This window comes from Grus americana, chromosome 37, assembly GCF_028858705.1.
Source record: "Grus americana isolate bGruAme1 chromosome 37, bGruAme1.mat, whole genome shotgun sequence".
Lineage (NCBI taxonomy): Eukaryota > Metazoa > Chordata > Aves > Gruiformes > Gruidae > Grus > Grus americana.
In genome coordinates this window covers 230,598-243,016 of record NC_072888.1, presented here as the reverse complement: position 1 = coordinate 243,016, position 12,419 = coordinate 230,598, and the positions used below count along the sequence as shown (strand labels likewise).

Here is a 12,419-nt window from a genome sequence, read left to right as displayed (position 1 = left end):
GTGTCACTCCCGTGTCATTCCCATGTCGGTCACGTGTCTGTCTGTGGGACTCCTGCGTCCCTCCCGTGTCCATCCTGTGTCACCCCCGTGTCATCCCCATGTCGCTCACATGTTCGACCCGTGTCGTCCCCGTGTTGGTCACATGTTTGTCCCGTGTCACTCCCGTGTCATCCCCATGTCAGTCCCGTGTTTGTCCCGTGTCATTCCCACATCTGTCCGTGTCACTCCCGTGTCACTCCCGTGTCAATCACGTGCCACTCCCGTGTCATTCCCATGTCGGTCACGTGTTCATCCCGTGTCATTCCCACATCCGTCCGTGTCACTCCCGTGTCACTCCCGTGTCATTCCCATGTCGCTCACATGTTCGACCCGTGTCGTCCCCGTGTTGGTCACATGTTTGTCCCGTGTCACTCCCGTGTCATCCCCATGTTGGTCACGTGTTCATCCCGTGTCATTCCCGCGTCCGTCCGCGTCACCCCCTGCGTCGCTCCCGTGTCCGTCCCGTGTCCCCTCCCGCGTCACTTCCCGCCTCGCTTCCGCGTCCGTCCCTCGCGTGTCACCGCCAGGTGCCTTCTCCCCTCCCCCCCCCCCCCCCCCCCCCCCCCCCCCCCCAATTAAATCCGATGACTTCACCGCCCCCCGTTAATGATTCCCCGGCCGGCGCCCAATCAGCGCCCGGGGGGGGGGGAGGGTTAATTCATGACGTCACCGCAGGCGGAGGGAGGGGGGGGGGAGGGGCAGCACCCCTCCCCCCACCGGGGCTTTATTTACAGCCCCTCCCCCACCCGGGTGGGGTTTTTTTTTCCCCTGTGGGGTGGGGGGAGGGGCGGGGCGGGGGTGGGGGGAGGGGCGTAGGGGTGGGGGGAGGGGCGGGGTGGGGGAGGGGCGGGGTTTGTTTTCGGCAGAGGCGAAGGGAAGGCCGCAGGTAGGGGGGCCCGGGGGGGGGGGGAGGGGAGGGGAAGGTCGATGGGGTGGGGGGAGGGGTCGTGACCTCTGACCCCAACCCCCCCGCACCCCCCCCCCCCCCCCCCCCTTCCAGGTTATGGAGCTCCACGAAGCCGCCCCTCCCCCCCCGGCCAAGGTCAGACCCCTCCCCCCTCCCCCCCCGCCCCCCCCCCCCCCACCTGCTTCGGAGAGGGGGGGAGGGGCGGGGTTGGGGGGGGAGGGGCGAATTTGGGGCCAAAACAAACAAAAAAGAGGAATTTTGGGTGGAGAAACGGGAAATTCCGGAGGGAAATTGGGGGATTTTGGGGGGGGAGGGGATTTGAGGGGGAATTGAGGGATTTTGGGGGGAAATTGGGGGATTTGGGGGGGGGGAGGGGATTTGGGGGGGAGTTGGGGGATTTTGGGGGGAAATTGGGGGATTTTGGAGGAAATTGGGCGATTTTGGGGGGAATTGGGGGATTTTGGGGGGAAATTGAGGGATTTTGGAGGAAATTGGGGGATTTGGGGGGGAATTGAGGGATTTGGGGGGAAATTGGGGGATTTCGGGGGGAAACGGGTAAATTTGGGTCAGAACGGGGAAGTCGGGGGTTAAAATGGGGAATTTTGGGCAAAACGGGCAGTTTAGGGGTAAAACGGGCAGTTTGGGAGCAGAACGGTGAATTTTGGGGCAAAATTGGGCAATTTTGGGTCAGAGCGGTGATTTTTAGAGAGGAACGGGGAAATTTAGTGCAAAACGGGGAATTTTGGGGTCAGAGCGGAGCAATTTGGGGCGAAACGAGGAAATTGGGGGAAATTGGGGGATTTTGGGGGAAATTGAGGGATTTTGGGGGGAAATTGGGGGAAATTGAGGGATTTTGGGGGAAATTGAGGGATTTTGGGGGAAATTGGGGGATTTGGGGAAAAAATTGGGGGATTTCGGGGGGAAACGGGTAAATTTGGGTCAGAACGGGGAAGTCGGGGGTTAAAATGGGGAATTTTGGGCAAAACGGGCAATTTGGGGGTAAAACGGGCAGTTTGGGGGCAGAACGGTGAATTTTGGGGCAAAATTGGGCAATTTTGGGTCAGAGCGGTGATTTTTAGAGAGGAACGGGGAAATTTAGTGCAAAACGGGGAATTTTGGGGTCAGAGCGGAGCAATTTTGGGCAAAACGAGGAAATTGGGGGATTTTGGGGGAAATTGAGGGATTTTGGGGGGAAATTGGGGGAAATTGGGGGATTTGGGGGGAAATTGAGGGATTTTGGGGGGAAATTGAGGGATTTTGGGGGAAATTGGGGGATTTTGCAGGGAAATTGGGGGATTTGGGGAAAAAATTGGGGGATTTGGGGGGGAAACGGGTAAATTTGGGTCAGAACGGGGAAGTCGGGGGTTAAAATGGGGAATTTTGGGCAAAACGGGCAATTTGGGGGTAAAACGGGCAGTTTGGGAGCAGAACGGTGAAATTTGGGGTCAAAAAGGCAATTTTGGGTGCAAAAATGTGAATTTGGGTGTAAACCGGGCAATTTTGGGAGGTTAGCGGGCAAACTGGGGAGAAAGAGGCCATTTTGGGGGGAAATTGGGCAATCTGAGATTAAAACGGGTAAATTTGGGTCAGAACGGGGAAGTTGGGGGTTAAAATGGGGAATTTTGGGCAAAACGGGCAGTTTAAGGGTAAAATGAGAAGTTTGGGGGCAGAACGGTGAATTTTGGGGCAAAATTGGGCAATTTTGGGTCAGAACGGGGAAGTTGGGGGTTAAAATGGGGAATTTTGGGCAAAACGGGCAGTTTAAGGGTAAAATGAGAAGTTTGGGAGCAGAACGGTGAATTTTGGGGCAAAATTGGGCAATTTTGGGTCAGAGCGGTGATTTTTAGAGAGGAACGGGGAAGTTTTAGTGCGAAACGGGGAATTTTGGGGTCAGAAGGGACAAATTTGTGACGGAAAGGAGAATTTTTAGAGCAGAAGAGGCAAATCTGAGGGGGAAACAAGGAAAACAGGCGGATTTGGGTCGGAACAGGGGATTTTGAGGTTAGAATTGGCGATTTTGGGCAAAACGGGCAGTTTGGGAGCAGAGCGGCGAGTTTTCGGGCAAAATTGGGCAATTTTGGGTCAGAGCGGTGGATTTTTGGAGAGGAACGGGCAATGTTAGTGTAAAAATTTGGAATTTTGGGGTCAGAAGGGGCTGATTTGGGGTCAAAAGGGGAAATTTAGAGCAAAGGAGCCAGATTGGGGGGGGGGGAATGGGTAAAATGGGAAAATTGGGGTCAGAACAGGCAATTTTGGGGGCAAATGGGGATAAATAGGTAATTTCGGATTAAAGTGGTCCGTTTGCGGGGGGGGGGGAGAAACGGGTCGTTTTGGGTCGAAAGGAGCAGTTTTGGGGCTAAAATGGGGGATTTAGGGGAGAAGGGGCAATTTGGGGCTGAAACGGGGAATTTGGGGAGTAAAACGTGTAATTTGGGGGCAGAAGGGCCAAATTCTGGGATAAATGGGCAATTTTGGGGCTACACCAGGTAATTTTGGGGCTAAAAGGGGCAATTTGGGGGCAGAAGGGCCAAATTTTGGGATAAATGGGCAATTTTGGGGCTACACCAGGTAATTTGGGGGCTAAAAGGGGCAATTTTGGGGCAGAAGGGCGAAATTTTGGGAAAAATGGGCAATTTTGGGCCTACACCAAGTAATTTTGGGGCTAAAAGGGGCAATTTTGGGGCAGAAGGGCCAAATTTCGGGAAAAAGGGGCAATTTTGGGGCAGAAGGGTGAAATTTCGGGATAAATGGGCAATTTTGGGGCTAAACCAAGTAATTTTGGGGCTAAAAGGGGCAATTTGGGGCAGAAGGGCCAAATTTCAGGATAAATGGGCAATTTCAGGGCTACACCAGGTAATTTTGGGGCTAAAAGGGGCCATTTTGGGGGCAGAAGGGCCAAATTTTGGGATAAATGGGCAATTTTGGGGCTACACCAGGTAATTTGGGGGCTAAAAGGGGCAATTTTGGGGCAGAAGGGTGAAATGTCGGAATAAATGGGTAATTTTGGGGCTACACCAAGCAATTTTGGGGCAGAAGGGTGAAATTTTGGGAAAAATGGGCAATTTTGGGGCTACACCAAGTAATTTTGGGGCTAAAAGGGGCAATTTTGGGGCAGAAGGGTGAAATTTCGGGATAAATGGGCAATTTTGGGGCTACACCAAGTAATTTTGGGGCTAAAAGGGGCAATTTTGGGGCAGAAGGGCCAAATTTTGGGATAAATGGGCAATTTTGGGGCAGAAGGGTGAAATTTCGGGATAAATGGGCAATTTTGGGGCTAAACCAAGTAATTTTGGGGCTAAAAGGGCCAATTTGGGGGCAGAAGGGCCAAATTTTGGGATAAATGGGCAATTTCGGGTCTACACCAGGTAATTTTGGGGCTAAAAGGGGCCATTTTGGGGCAGAAGGGCCAAATTTCGGGATAAATGGCTATAACGGGCGATTTGGGGGTCCAAGGGCCAAATTTTGGGGCTAAAAAGGGCCCTTTTGGGGGTGGGGGTGAGTCGGGTGGGTGCCCCCCCCCCAACTTTGACCTGCCCCATCCCGCCCGGCAGGGGGCGGTGTTGGAGACGCCCTTCGGGGCCGTCAGCGTCACCTTGGAGGGGACGCCCCGCCCGGGTCGCCCCGCCCTGTTGACCTTTCCCGACGTTGGCCACACCCGTGAGTCCCCGCCCACCTTCCCCTCCCCCCCTCCCCCCACCCCTCCCCCCATGCCTGGGGTCCCACGGCTCTGCCCCCCCCTTTTCCCCCCCCCCCCCCCCCCAGATGAGTCGTGCTTCGCCCCCCTCTTCGCCCACGAGGAGATGCAGGAGATCGTCAAGAACTTCCTGCTGGTCCATGTGGACCCGCCCGGCATGGAGGAGGGGGCCCCCCCGTACCCCCCAGGGTTGGTGACCCCGCCTCCCCCTCCCCCCATCACCCCCGCGACCCCCAAGTGCTCCTGCCTGGCCCCACTGATCCCCCCGTTGACCCACTGAACTCCGTTGACCCCCTGGTTGACCCCGGTGACCTTGTTGTCTCGCTGTTGACCTCGTTGACCCCCCCCAGTTGACCCTGTGGACCCCCCAGTTGACCCACTGAACCCCGTTGACCCCCCAGTTGACCCCGTTGACCCCCAACTGACCCCGTTGACCCCCCCAGTTGACCCTGCTGTCCCTCCATTGACCCAGCTGACCCCCATTGACCTTCACTGACCCCCCCACTGACCCACCTGGGCCCCTCTGCTCCCCTTGACCCCCCCAGTTGACCCCAGTGCCCTCCCCATGACCCCTGTTGACCCCGTCACACCACGGCCTGACCCCATTGACCCCCATTGACCCCCATTGACCCCCCCAAGCCCCATCTTGACCCCTCCATTGACCCCATCACACCACGGCCTGACCCCATTGACCCCCCATTGACCCCATTGACCCCCATTGACCCCTACGAGCCCCCGTTTGCCCCCGTTGACCCCCATTGACCCCCGTGACCTTGCACTTGACCCCTCCTTGACCCCTCCCGCAGATACCAGTACCCCTCACTGGAGCAACTGGCCGAGATGATCCCCTGCATCCTCCAGAACCTCAAGTGAGTTGGGGGGCGCCCCACAGCGGGTTGGGGGGGCGGGGAGCCCCCCCTCTGCCCCATAGCGGGTCGCAGGGGAGGGGCGGGAACCTGTTTGACCCCTCCCCCATCAGCATCACCACCATTGTCGGGATGGGGGTGGGAGCCGGCGCCTTCGTCCTGGCTAAATTTGGGGTGAGTGGAATTTTGGGGGGGGGGCACTGGGGGTCTGGAGGCATCTTGGGGGGGGTCCTGGGGGTCACCGTGGGTCTGGGGGGGGGGGGGAACTTGGGGGTCGCTGTGGGTCTGGGGGGGAACTTGGGGGTTTTGGGGGGCTTGGGAGGGGGAATTTGGGGGTCGCTGTGGGTCTGGAGGCATCTTGGGGGGGGTTCTGGGGGGATCCTGGGGGGTTTGGGGGGTCACGGCGGGTTTGGGGGGAACTTGGGGGGGGAACTTGGGGGTCACCGTGGGTCTGGGGGGGAACATGAGGGTTTTGGGGGGTGCTGGGGGTCTGGGGGGGGGTCCTGGGGGTCACTGTGGGTCTGGGGGGGGTCCCTGAGGGGGGAACTTGGGGGTCGCTGTGGGTCTGGGGGGGAATTTGTGGGTTTTGGGGGGTCCTTGGGGGGGAAACTTGGGGGTCACGGTGGGTCTGGGGGGAACTTGGGGGTCTGGGGGGGCACTTGTGGGCTTTGGGGGGGTCCTTGGGGGTCTGGGGGGGGGATCTTGGGGGTCGCTGTGGGTCTGGAGGCATCTTGGGGGGGTTTGAGGGGGTCACAGTGGGTCTGGGGGGTCCTTGAGGGGAGAACTTGGGGGTCGCCGTGGGTCTGGGGGGGAACATGGGGGTTTTGGGGGGTCTCGGGGGGGAACTTGGGGGTCTGGGGGATCTTTGGGGGTTTTGGGGGGCTCATGGTGGGTCTAGGGGCATCCTGGGGGGTCACAGTGGGTCCGAGGGGTCCTTGGGGGGGAACTTGGGGGTTTTGGGGGGGTCCTTGGGGGTCTGGGGGGGGTGAACATGGGGGTCGCTGTGGGTCTGGAGGCATCTTGGGGGGGTTCTGGGGGGGTCCTTGGGGGTCTGGGGGGTGGGAACTTGGGGGTCGCCGTGGGTCTGGAGGCATCTTGGGGGGGGTTCTGGTGGGTCTGGGGAGGTTCTTGGGGAGGAACTTGGGGGTCGCCGTGGGTCTGGGGAGGTCACTATGGGTCTGGGGAGGTCGCTATGGGTCTGGGGGGGGTCCCCGACGTGTGGGGTGACCCCCCCACACCCCACCCCACCCCATAGCTGCTGCGCCCCGAGGTGGTGGAGGGGCTGGTGCTGGTCAACATCGACCCCCAGGCCAAGGGCTGGATGGACTGGGCCGCGCACAAGGTGGGCGGGGCCCTATGGGGCGGGCGGGGCCCTATGGGGCAGGCGGGGCCCTATGGGGTGTCACCTGCTTCTGGTCCCGTGTCCCTATGGGTCAGCTATGGGTCAGCTATGGGTCTCCTATGGGTCAGCTATGGGTCTTAGCTATGGGTCAGCTATGGGTCTCCTATGGGTTATCTATGGGTCACCACCTGTGGGTTATCTATGGGTCACCTATGGGTCCCCACGTCTCTATGGGTCTCTATGGGTCCCTGTGGGTCCCTGTGGGTCCCTGCAGGTGCTGTGGGTCCCTGTGGGTCTCTATGGGTCCCTGTGGGTGCTATGGGTCCCTATGGGTCTCTCTGGGTGCTGTGGATCTCTATGGGTCCCTGTGGGTGCTGTGGGTCCCAGTGGGTCTCTATGGGTCCCTGTGGGTGCTATGGGTCCCAGTGGGTCCCTGCGGGTGCTGTGGGTCCCTATGGGTCCCTGTGGATCTCTGTGGGTCTCTATGGGTCCCGGCGGGTCCCTGTGGGTCCCGGTGGGTGCCGAGGTCCCACGGGTCCCCTCCCCCACAGCTGTCGGGGCTGACATCATCAACCACTGAGATGATCCTGGCGCATCTCTTCACCCAGGTGGGGGAGGGGCGGGGGGCTGGGGGGGCACTTGTGGGGCTGGGGGACACTTGTGGGGCTGGGGAGACAACTATGGGTCTGGGGGCACTTGTGGGGCTGGGGGTCACTTGTGGGGCAGGGGGACACTTGTGGGGCTGGGGGGTCACTGGTGGGGCTGGGGGGTCACTGGTGGGACTGGGGGTCACTTGTGGGGCTGGGGGCACTTGTGGGGCTGGGGGGTCACTGGTGGGGCTGGGGAGGCACTTGTGGGGCTGGGGACACTTGTGGGGCTGGGGAGACAACTGTGGGTCTGGGGGCACTTGTGGGGCTGGGGCACTTGTGGGGCTGGGGACACTTGTGGGGCTGGGGAGACAACTGTGGGTCTGGGGGCACTTGTGGGGCTGGGGAGGCACTTGTGGGGCTGGGGGACACTTGTGGGGCTGGGGGCACTTGTGGGGCTGGGGGGGTCACGTGGGGGTCTGATGTCACTTGTGGGTCCTGGTCACTTGTGGGTCTGGGGGGTCACTTGTGGGACTGGCGGGTCATGTGTGGGTCTGGGGGCACTTGTGGGTCTGGGGGGGTCACGTGTGGGTCTGATGTCACTTGTGGGGCCGGGGTCACTCATGGGGCCTGGATCACTTGTGGGTCCAATGTCACTTGTGGGTCTGGGGTTCACTTGTGGGGCTGGTGTCCCTTGTGGGTCTGGGCTTCACTTGTGGGACTGGCGGGTCATGTGTGGGTCTGGGGGCACTTGTGGGTCCGGATCACTTGTGGGTGTGGTGAGGCACTTGTGGGTCTGGGGCACTTGTGGGGCTGGTGGGTCATGTGTGGGTCTGGGTCACTTGTGGGTCCGGTTCACTTGTGGGTGTGGGGAGACACTTGTGGGTCCAGGTCACTTGTGGGTCTGGGGAGGGTCACATGTGGGTCGGGGTCACTTGTGGGTCTGGTGTCACTTGTGGGTCTGGGGGACACGTGGGGGTCCTGGATTACTTGTGGGTCTGGGGGGGGTCACATGTGGGTCCAGGGGTCACTTGTGGGTCTGGGGTCACTTGTTTGTCTGGGGGGAGGGTCCCGTGTGGGTCTGATGTCACTTGTGGGTCTGGGGTCACGTGTGGGGCTGGTGGGTCACATGTGGGGCTGGCGTCAATTGTGGGTCTGGGTCACTTGTGGGGCTGGGGGACACTTGTGGGTCTGGATGACTTGTGGGTGTGGGGAGGCACTTGTGGGGCTGGGGTCACGTGTGGGTCTGATTTCACTTGTGGGTCCCGGGAACACTTGTGGGTCCGGGGCACTTGTGGGTCCTGGATTACTTGTGGGTCTGGGGCACTTGTGGGTCTGGGGCACTTGTGGGTCGCAGCCGTTGCCTCCCCTCCCCCCCCCAGGAGGAGCTGGCGGCCGCCCCTCCCCCGGTGCAGCGGAGCCGGGAGCGGCTGGGGGCGACCCCCAACGTGGGGCTGCTGTGGGGCATGTACAACAGGTGGGGCTGGGGGCACAGGGGGGTGGTTATGGGGCAGGGGGTTATGGGGCACAGGGTGGCTATGGGGCAGGGGGTGGTTATGGGGCAGAGGGTTATGGGGCACAGGGTGGCTATGGGGCAGGGGTGGTTATGGGGCACAGGGGGGTTATGGGGCAGGGGGTGGTTATGGGGCACAGGGGGGTTATGGGGCAGAGGGTGGCTATGGGGCAGGGGGTGGTTATGGGGCAGGGGGTTATGGGGCAGGGGGTGGTTATGGGGCACAGGGGGGTTATGGGGCACAGGGGGGTTATGGGGCACAGGGGGGTTATGGGGCACAGGGGGGTTATGGGGCAGGGGGTGGTTATGGGGCACAGGGGGGTTATGGGGCAGGGGGTGGTTATGGGGCACAGGGGTGGTTATGGGGCAGGGGTGGTTATGGGGCACAGGGGGGTTATGGGGCAGGGGGTGGTTATGGGGCAGGGGGTGGTTATGGGGCACAGGGGGGTTATGGGGCAGGGGGGGTTATGGGGCACAGGGGGGGTTATGGGGCAGGGGGTGGTTATGGGGCAGGGGGGGTTATGGGGCACAGGGGGGTTATGGGGCAGGGGGTGGTTATGGGTCCATACTGGTTTATACTGGTGCCCCCCCCCCAGCCGTGGTGACCTGGGCCTGGTGCGCGGCGGAGCCTGCTGCCTGCGGTGAGTGACCCCCCCATGACCCCTGACCCCCCCATGACCCCTGACCCCCCCGGTGACCCCCGCTGACCCCTGACCCCCCCCCCCCCAGGTGCCCGGTGCTGCTGGTGGTGGGCGACTCGTCCCCACACGAGGACGCCGTGGTGAGTTAATGGGGTGGGCGGGGCCGTGTGACATCACCCGCCCCGGCGTGACATCACCCGCCCCCTGACCCCCCCCCTGTGACCCTGTGACCCCTGACCCCCAGGTGGAGTGCAACGCCAAGCTGGACCCCACCCAGACGTCCTTCCTCAAGGTGACCTCTGACCCCCGTGTGACCTCTGACCCCCCGTGACCCCTGACCCCCATGTGACCCCTGACCTCTTTCCCCCCGCAGATGGCGGACGCCGGGGGGCAGCCCCAGCTCAGCCAGGTGAGGGGTCAGGGGGCACCGGGGGGGGCGTGGCCTAATGGAGGGGGCGTGGCCGAGAGAGGGGGCGTGGCCTAATGGGGGCGTGGCCTGGGGTGGCAGCCTGGAGGGGGCGTGGCCTAGAGAAGGGGGCGTGGCCTAGAGGAGGGGCGTGGCCTACAGGAAGCAGCAGCCTGGAGGGGGCGTGGCCTGGAGGAGGGGGCGTGGCCGGGGGGGTGCAGCCTAGAGGGGGGCGTGGCCTAAATGGAGGGGGCGTGGCCTGGAGGTGGCCAGGCCCAGAGAGGGGGCGTGGCCTAGAGGAGGCGGCAGCCTGGGGGCGTGTCCCCGAGGAGGGGGCGTGGCCTGGAGGGGGCGTGTCCCTGAGCGGCCCCGCCCCCCCGCAGCCGGCCAAGCTGACCGAGGCCTTCAAGTACTTCCTGCAGGGGATGGGCTACGGTGAGCAACGGTCGCCATGGCAACCGCGGGGGGGGCGGGGCCTCAGCGCTGGGGGCGGGGCTTCCCCGTGGAGCCACTGACCCCGCCCACACCCCTCCCCCCCCTCCCCTCCCGCCCCCCCCCCCTCTCAGTCCCCCACGTCCTGGAGCGGAAGCGCAGCGTGGGGCCAGGTGAGGTCACGCGTGATGTCACACACCCCCCCCTGCCCCGCCCACGCGTGTGATGTCACAGCCCCCTCCTCCCTTCCCTCCCCCCCCCCGGGGTTGTGTGTGGGGGCGTGGTTTGGGGGAAGGGGGCGTGGTTTGGGGAAGGGGGCGTGGTTTGGGGAAGGGGGCGTGGCTTTGCCTGGCCCCACCCCCGCACTAACCCTGCTGGGGGGGCGTGGCCTGGGCACGGCAGGGGGGCGTGGCCTGGCAGCGGGGGGGGCGTGGCTTCGGCTCACCAACTGCAATGTGGGGGCGTGGCTTGACCGGTTTGGGGGCGTGGCCTGCAAGCAGGGGGGCGTGGCTTTGCCACCGCACTAATCCCAAGTGTGTGGGCGTGGTTTGTTCCTCGGGGGGCGTGGCCTGCGACTAATGGGCGGGGCTTCGGCTGCCTTAACCCCAATGGGTTGGAGCGAAGGGGGCGTGGCTTAAAGGGGGAGGGGGCGTGGCCTGCGGGCTTGGGGGCGTGGCCTGAGGCAACTCCCACTTCTCTCCCCCAAGGGGGGGGAGCAAAAAGGGGGCGTGGCCAGGGCGCAGAGGGGCGTGGCCAGCAGCCAGAGGGGGGCGTGGCCAGTGCAGAGGGGGGCGTGGCCCTGACACAGCCCCTCCCCTCCCGGCAGTGGCGGCGTCGGCCATGACGCGCCTGTCGCGTTCCCGCACGGCCTCCGTCTCCAGCTCGGCTTCGGGGGGGGACGGCGAGAGGGGTCGCAGTCGGACCCTGTCCCGGGGTAGCTTGGGGGGGGGCGCGTCCCCCCCTGCTCCCTAAACATCGCCCGCGGAACGCGCCCACGCTGATGCTCCACCCCCCCCCCCCAACGCCCCCTTGGGATCCCCCCAAGTCCTCCTGGCACCCCCCAATACCCCCCCAATACCCCCTGGGACCCCGCTAAACCCTCCCCAGGACCCCTGAGACCCCCCCCGGACCCTCTGACACCCCCCTAACTCCTCTCCTAGGGCCCCCAATGCCCCCCAGGACCCTTTGGGACCCCCCAATTCCTCCTGCCCCCCCCCCAGAACCCCTTGGGACCCCCAAGACCCCCTCCAGGACCCCCTGGGACCCCCCCAGGACCCTTTGGGACCCCCCAATTCCTCCTGGCCCCCCCTAGAACCCCTCGAGACCCCCAAGACCCCCTCCAGGACCCCCTGGGCCCCCCCCAGAACCCCTTGGGACCCCCAAGACCCCCTCCAGGACCCCCTGGGACCCCCCAATTCCTCCTGGGCCACCCCCCAGAACCCCTTGGGACCCCCAAGACCCCCTCCAGGACCCCCTGGGCCCCCCCCCCAGAAACCCTTGGGACCCCCAAGACCCCCTCCAGGACCCCCTGGGACCCCCCCAGGACCCTTTGGGACCCCCCAATTCCTCCTGGGCCCCCCCCAGAACCCCTTGGGACCCCCAAGACCCCCTCCAGGACCCCCTGGGCCCCCCCTAGAACCCCTTGGGACCCCCAGCACCCCTCGGTTCCTCCTTCCTCCCCTCAGAAACCTCGCCCCCCCCCCCACCTTCCCCCCCCTCCCAAGCTGCAACCCCCCCCCCCCCGCTGGAGTGAATTCCTTTAATTCCCACCCTCAGCTGGGCCGTTACCGGGAGCTGGGCCCCGCCCGGGTAATAAAGGCCGCAGCGGAGCCGCTACCGGTGTCTCTCCGTTACCGGCGAACCCCCCCCCCCCCCCAAATCCTCCCGCCACGCACCCACTGCGCATGCGCGGAGCGCCGCCGCGCCGCTCCCCCATCTGCGCATGCGCGGCCGCCCCCGTTCCCGCCGCGCCGATCTGCGCATGCGCGACCG

At 63.4% G+C, this 12,419-nt stretch overlaps 1 protein-coding gene across 4 annotated transcripts; it reads left to right on the top strand.

Annotated features, from left to right (window-relative positions):
• The first annotated feature begins 880 nt into the window (after positions 1–880).
• NDRG2 (NDRG family member 2) lies at positions 881–11,815 on the top strand. Of its 4 annotated transcripts, none has more exons than XM_054808539.1 (16): positions 881–925; positions 1,040–1,081; positions 4,498–4,603; positions 4,709–4,829; positions 5,447–5,509; positions 5,620–5,680; positions 6,762–6,848; positions 7,400–7,456; positions 8,818–8,912; positions 9,545–9,589; positions 9,678–9,729; positions 9,834–9,881; positions 9,963–9,998; positions 10,379–10,430; positions 10,562–10,600; positions 11,254–11,814. In XM_054808539.1, exons 2-16 carry the CDS (start codon positions 1,043–1,045, stop codon positions 11,397–11,399), a joined length of 1,047 nt encoding a protein of 348 aa, XP_054664514.1. In that variant the 5' UTR covers positions 881–925; positions 1,040–1,042; the 3' UTR covers positions 11,400–11,814. The 4 variants fall into 4 exon arrangements, with proteins under 4 accessions (XP_054664514.1, XP_054664516.1, XP_054664515.1 ...); XM_054808540.1 differs by having other exon boundaries at positions 897–921; positions 11,254–11,813; XM_054808541.1 differs by lacking the exon at positions 10,562–10,600 and having other exon boundaries at positions 11,254–11,809.
• Positions 11,816–12,419: the final 604 nt, after the last annotated feature.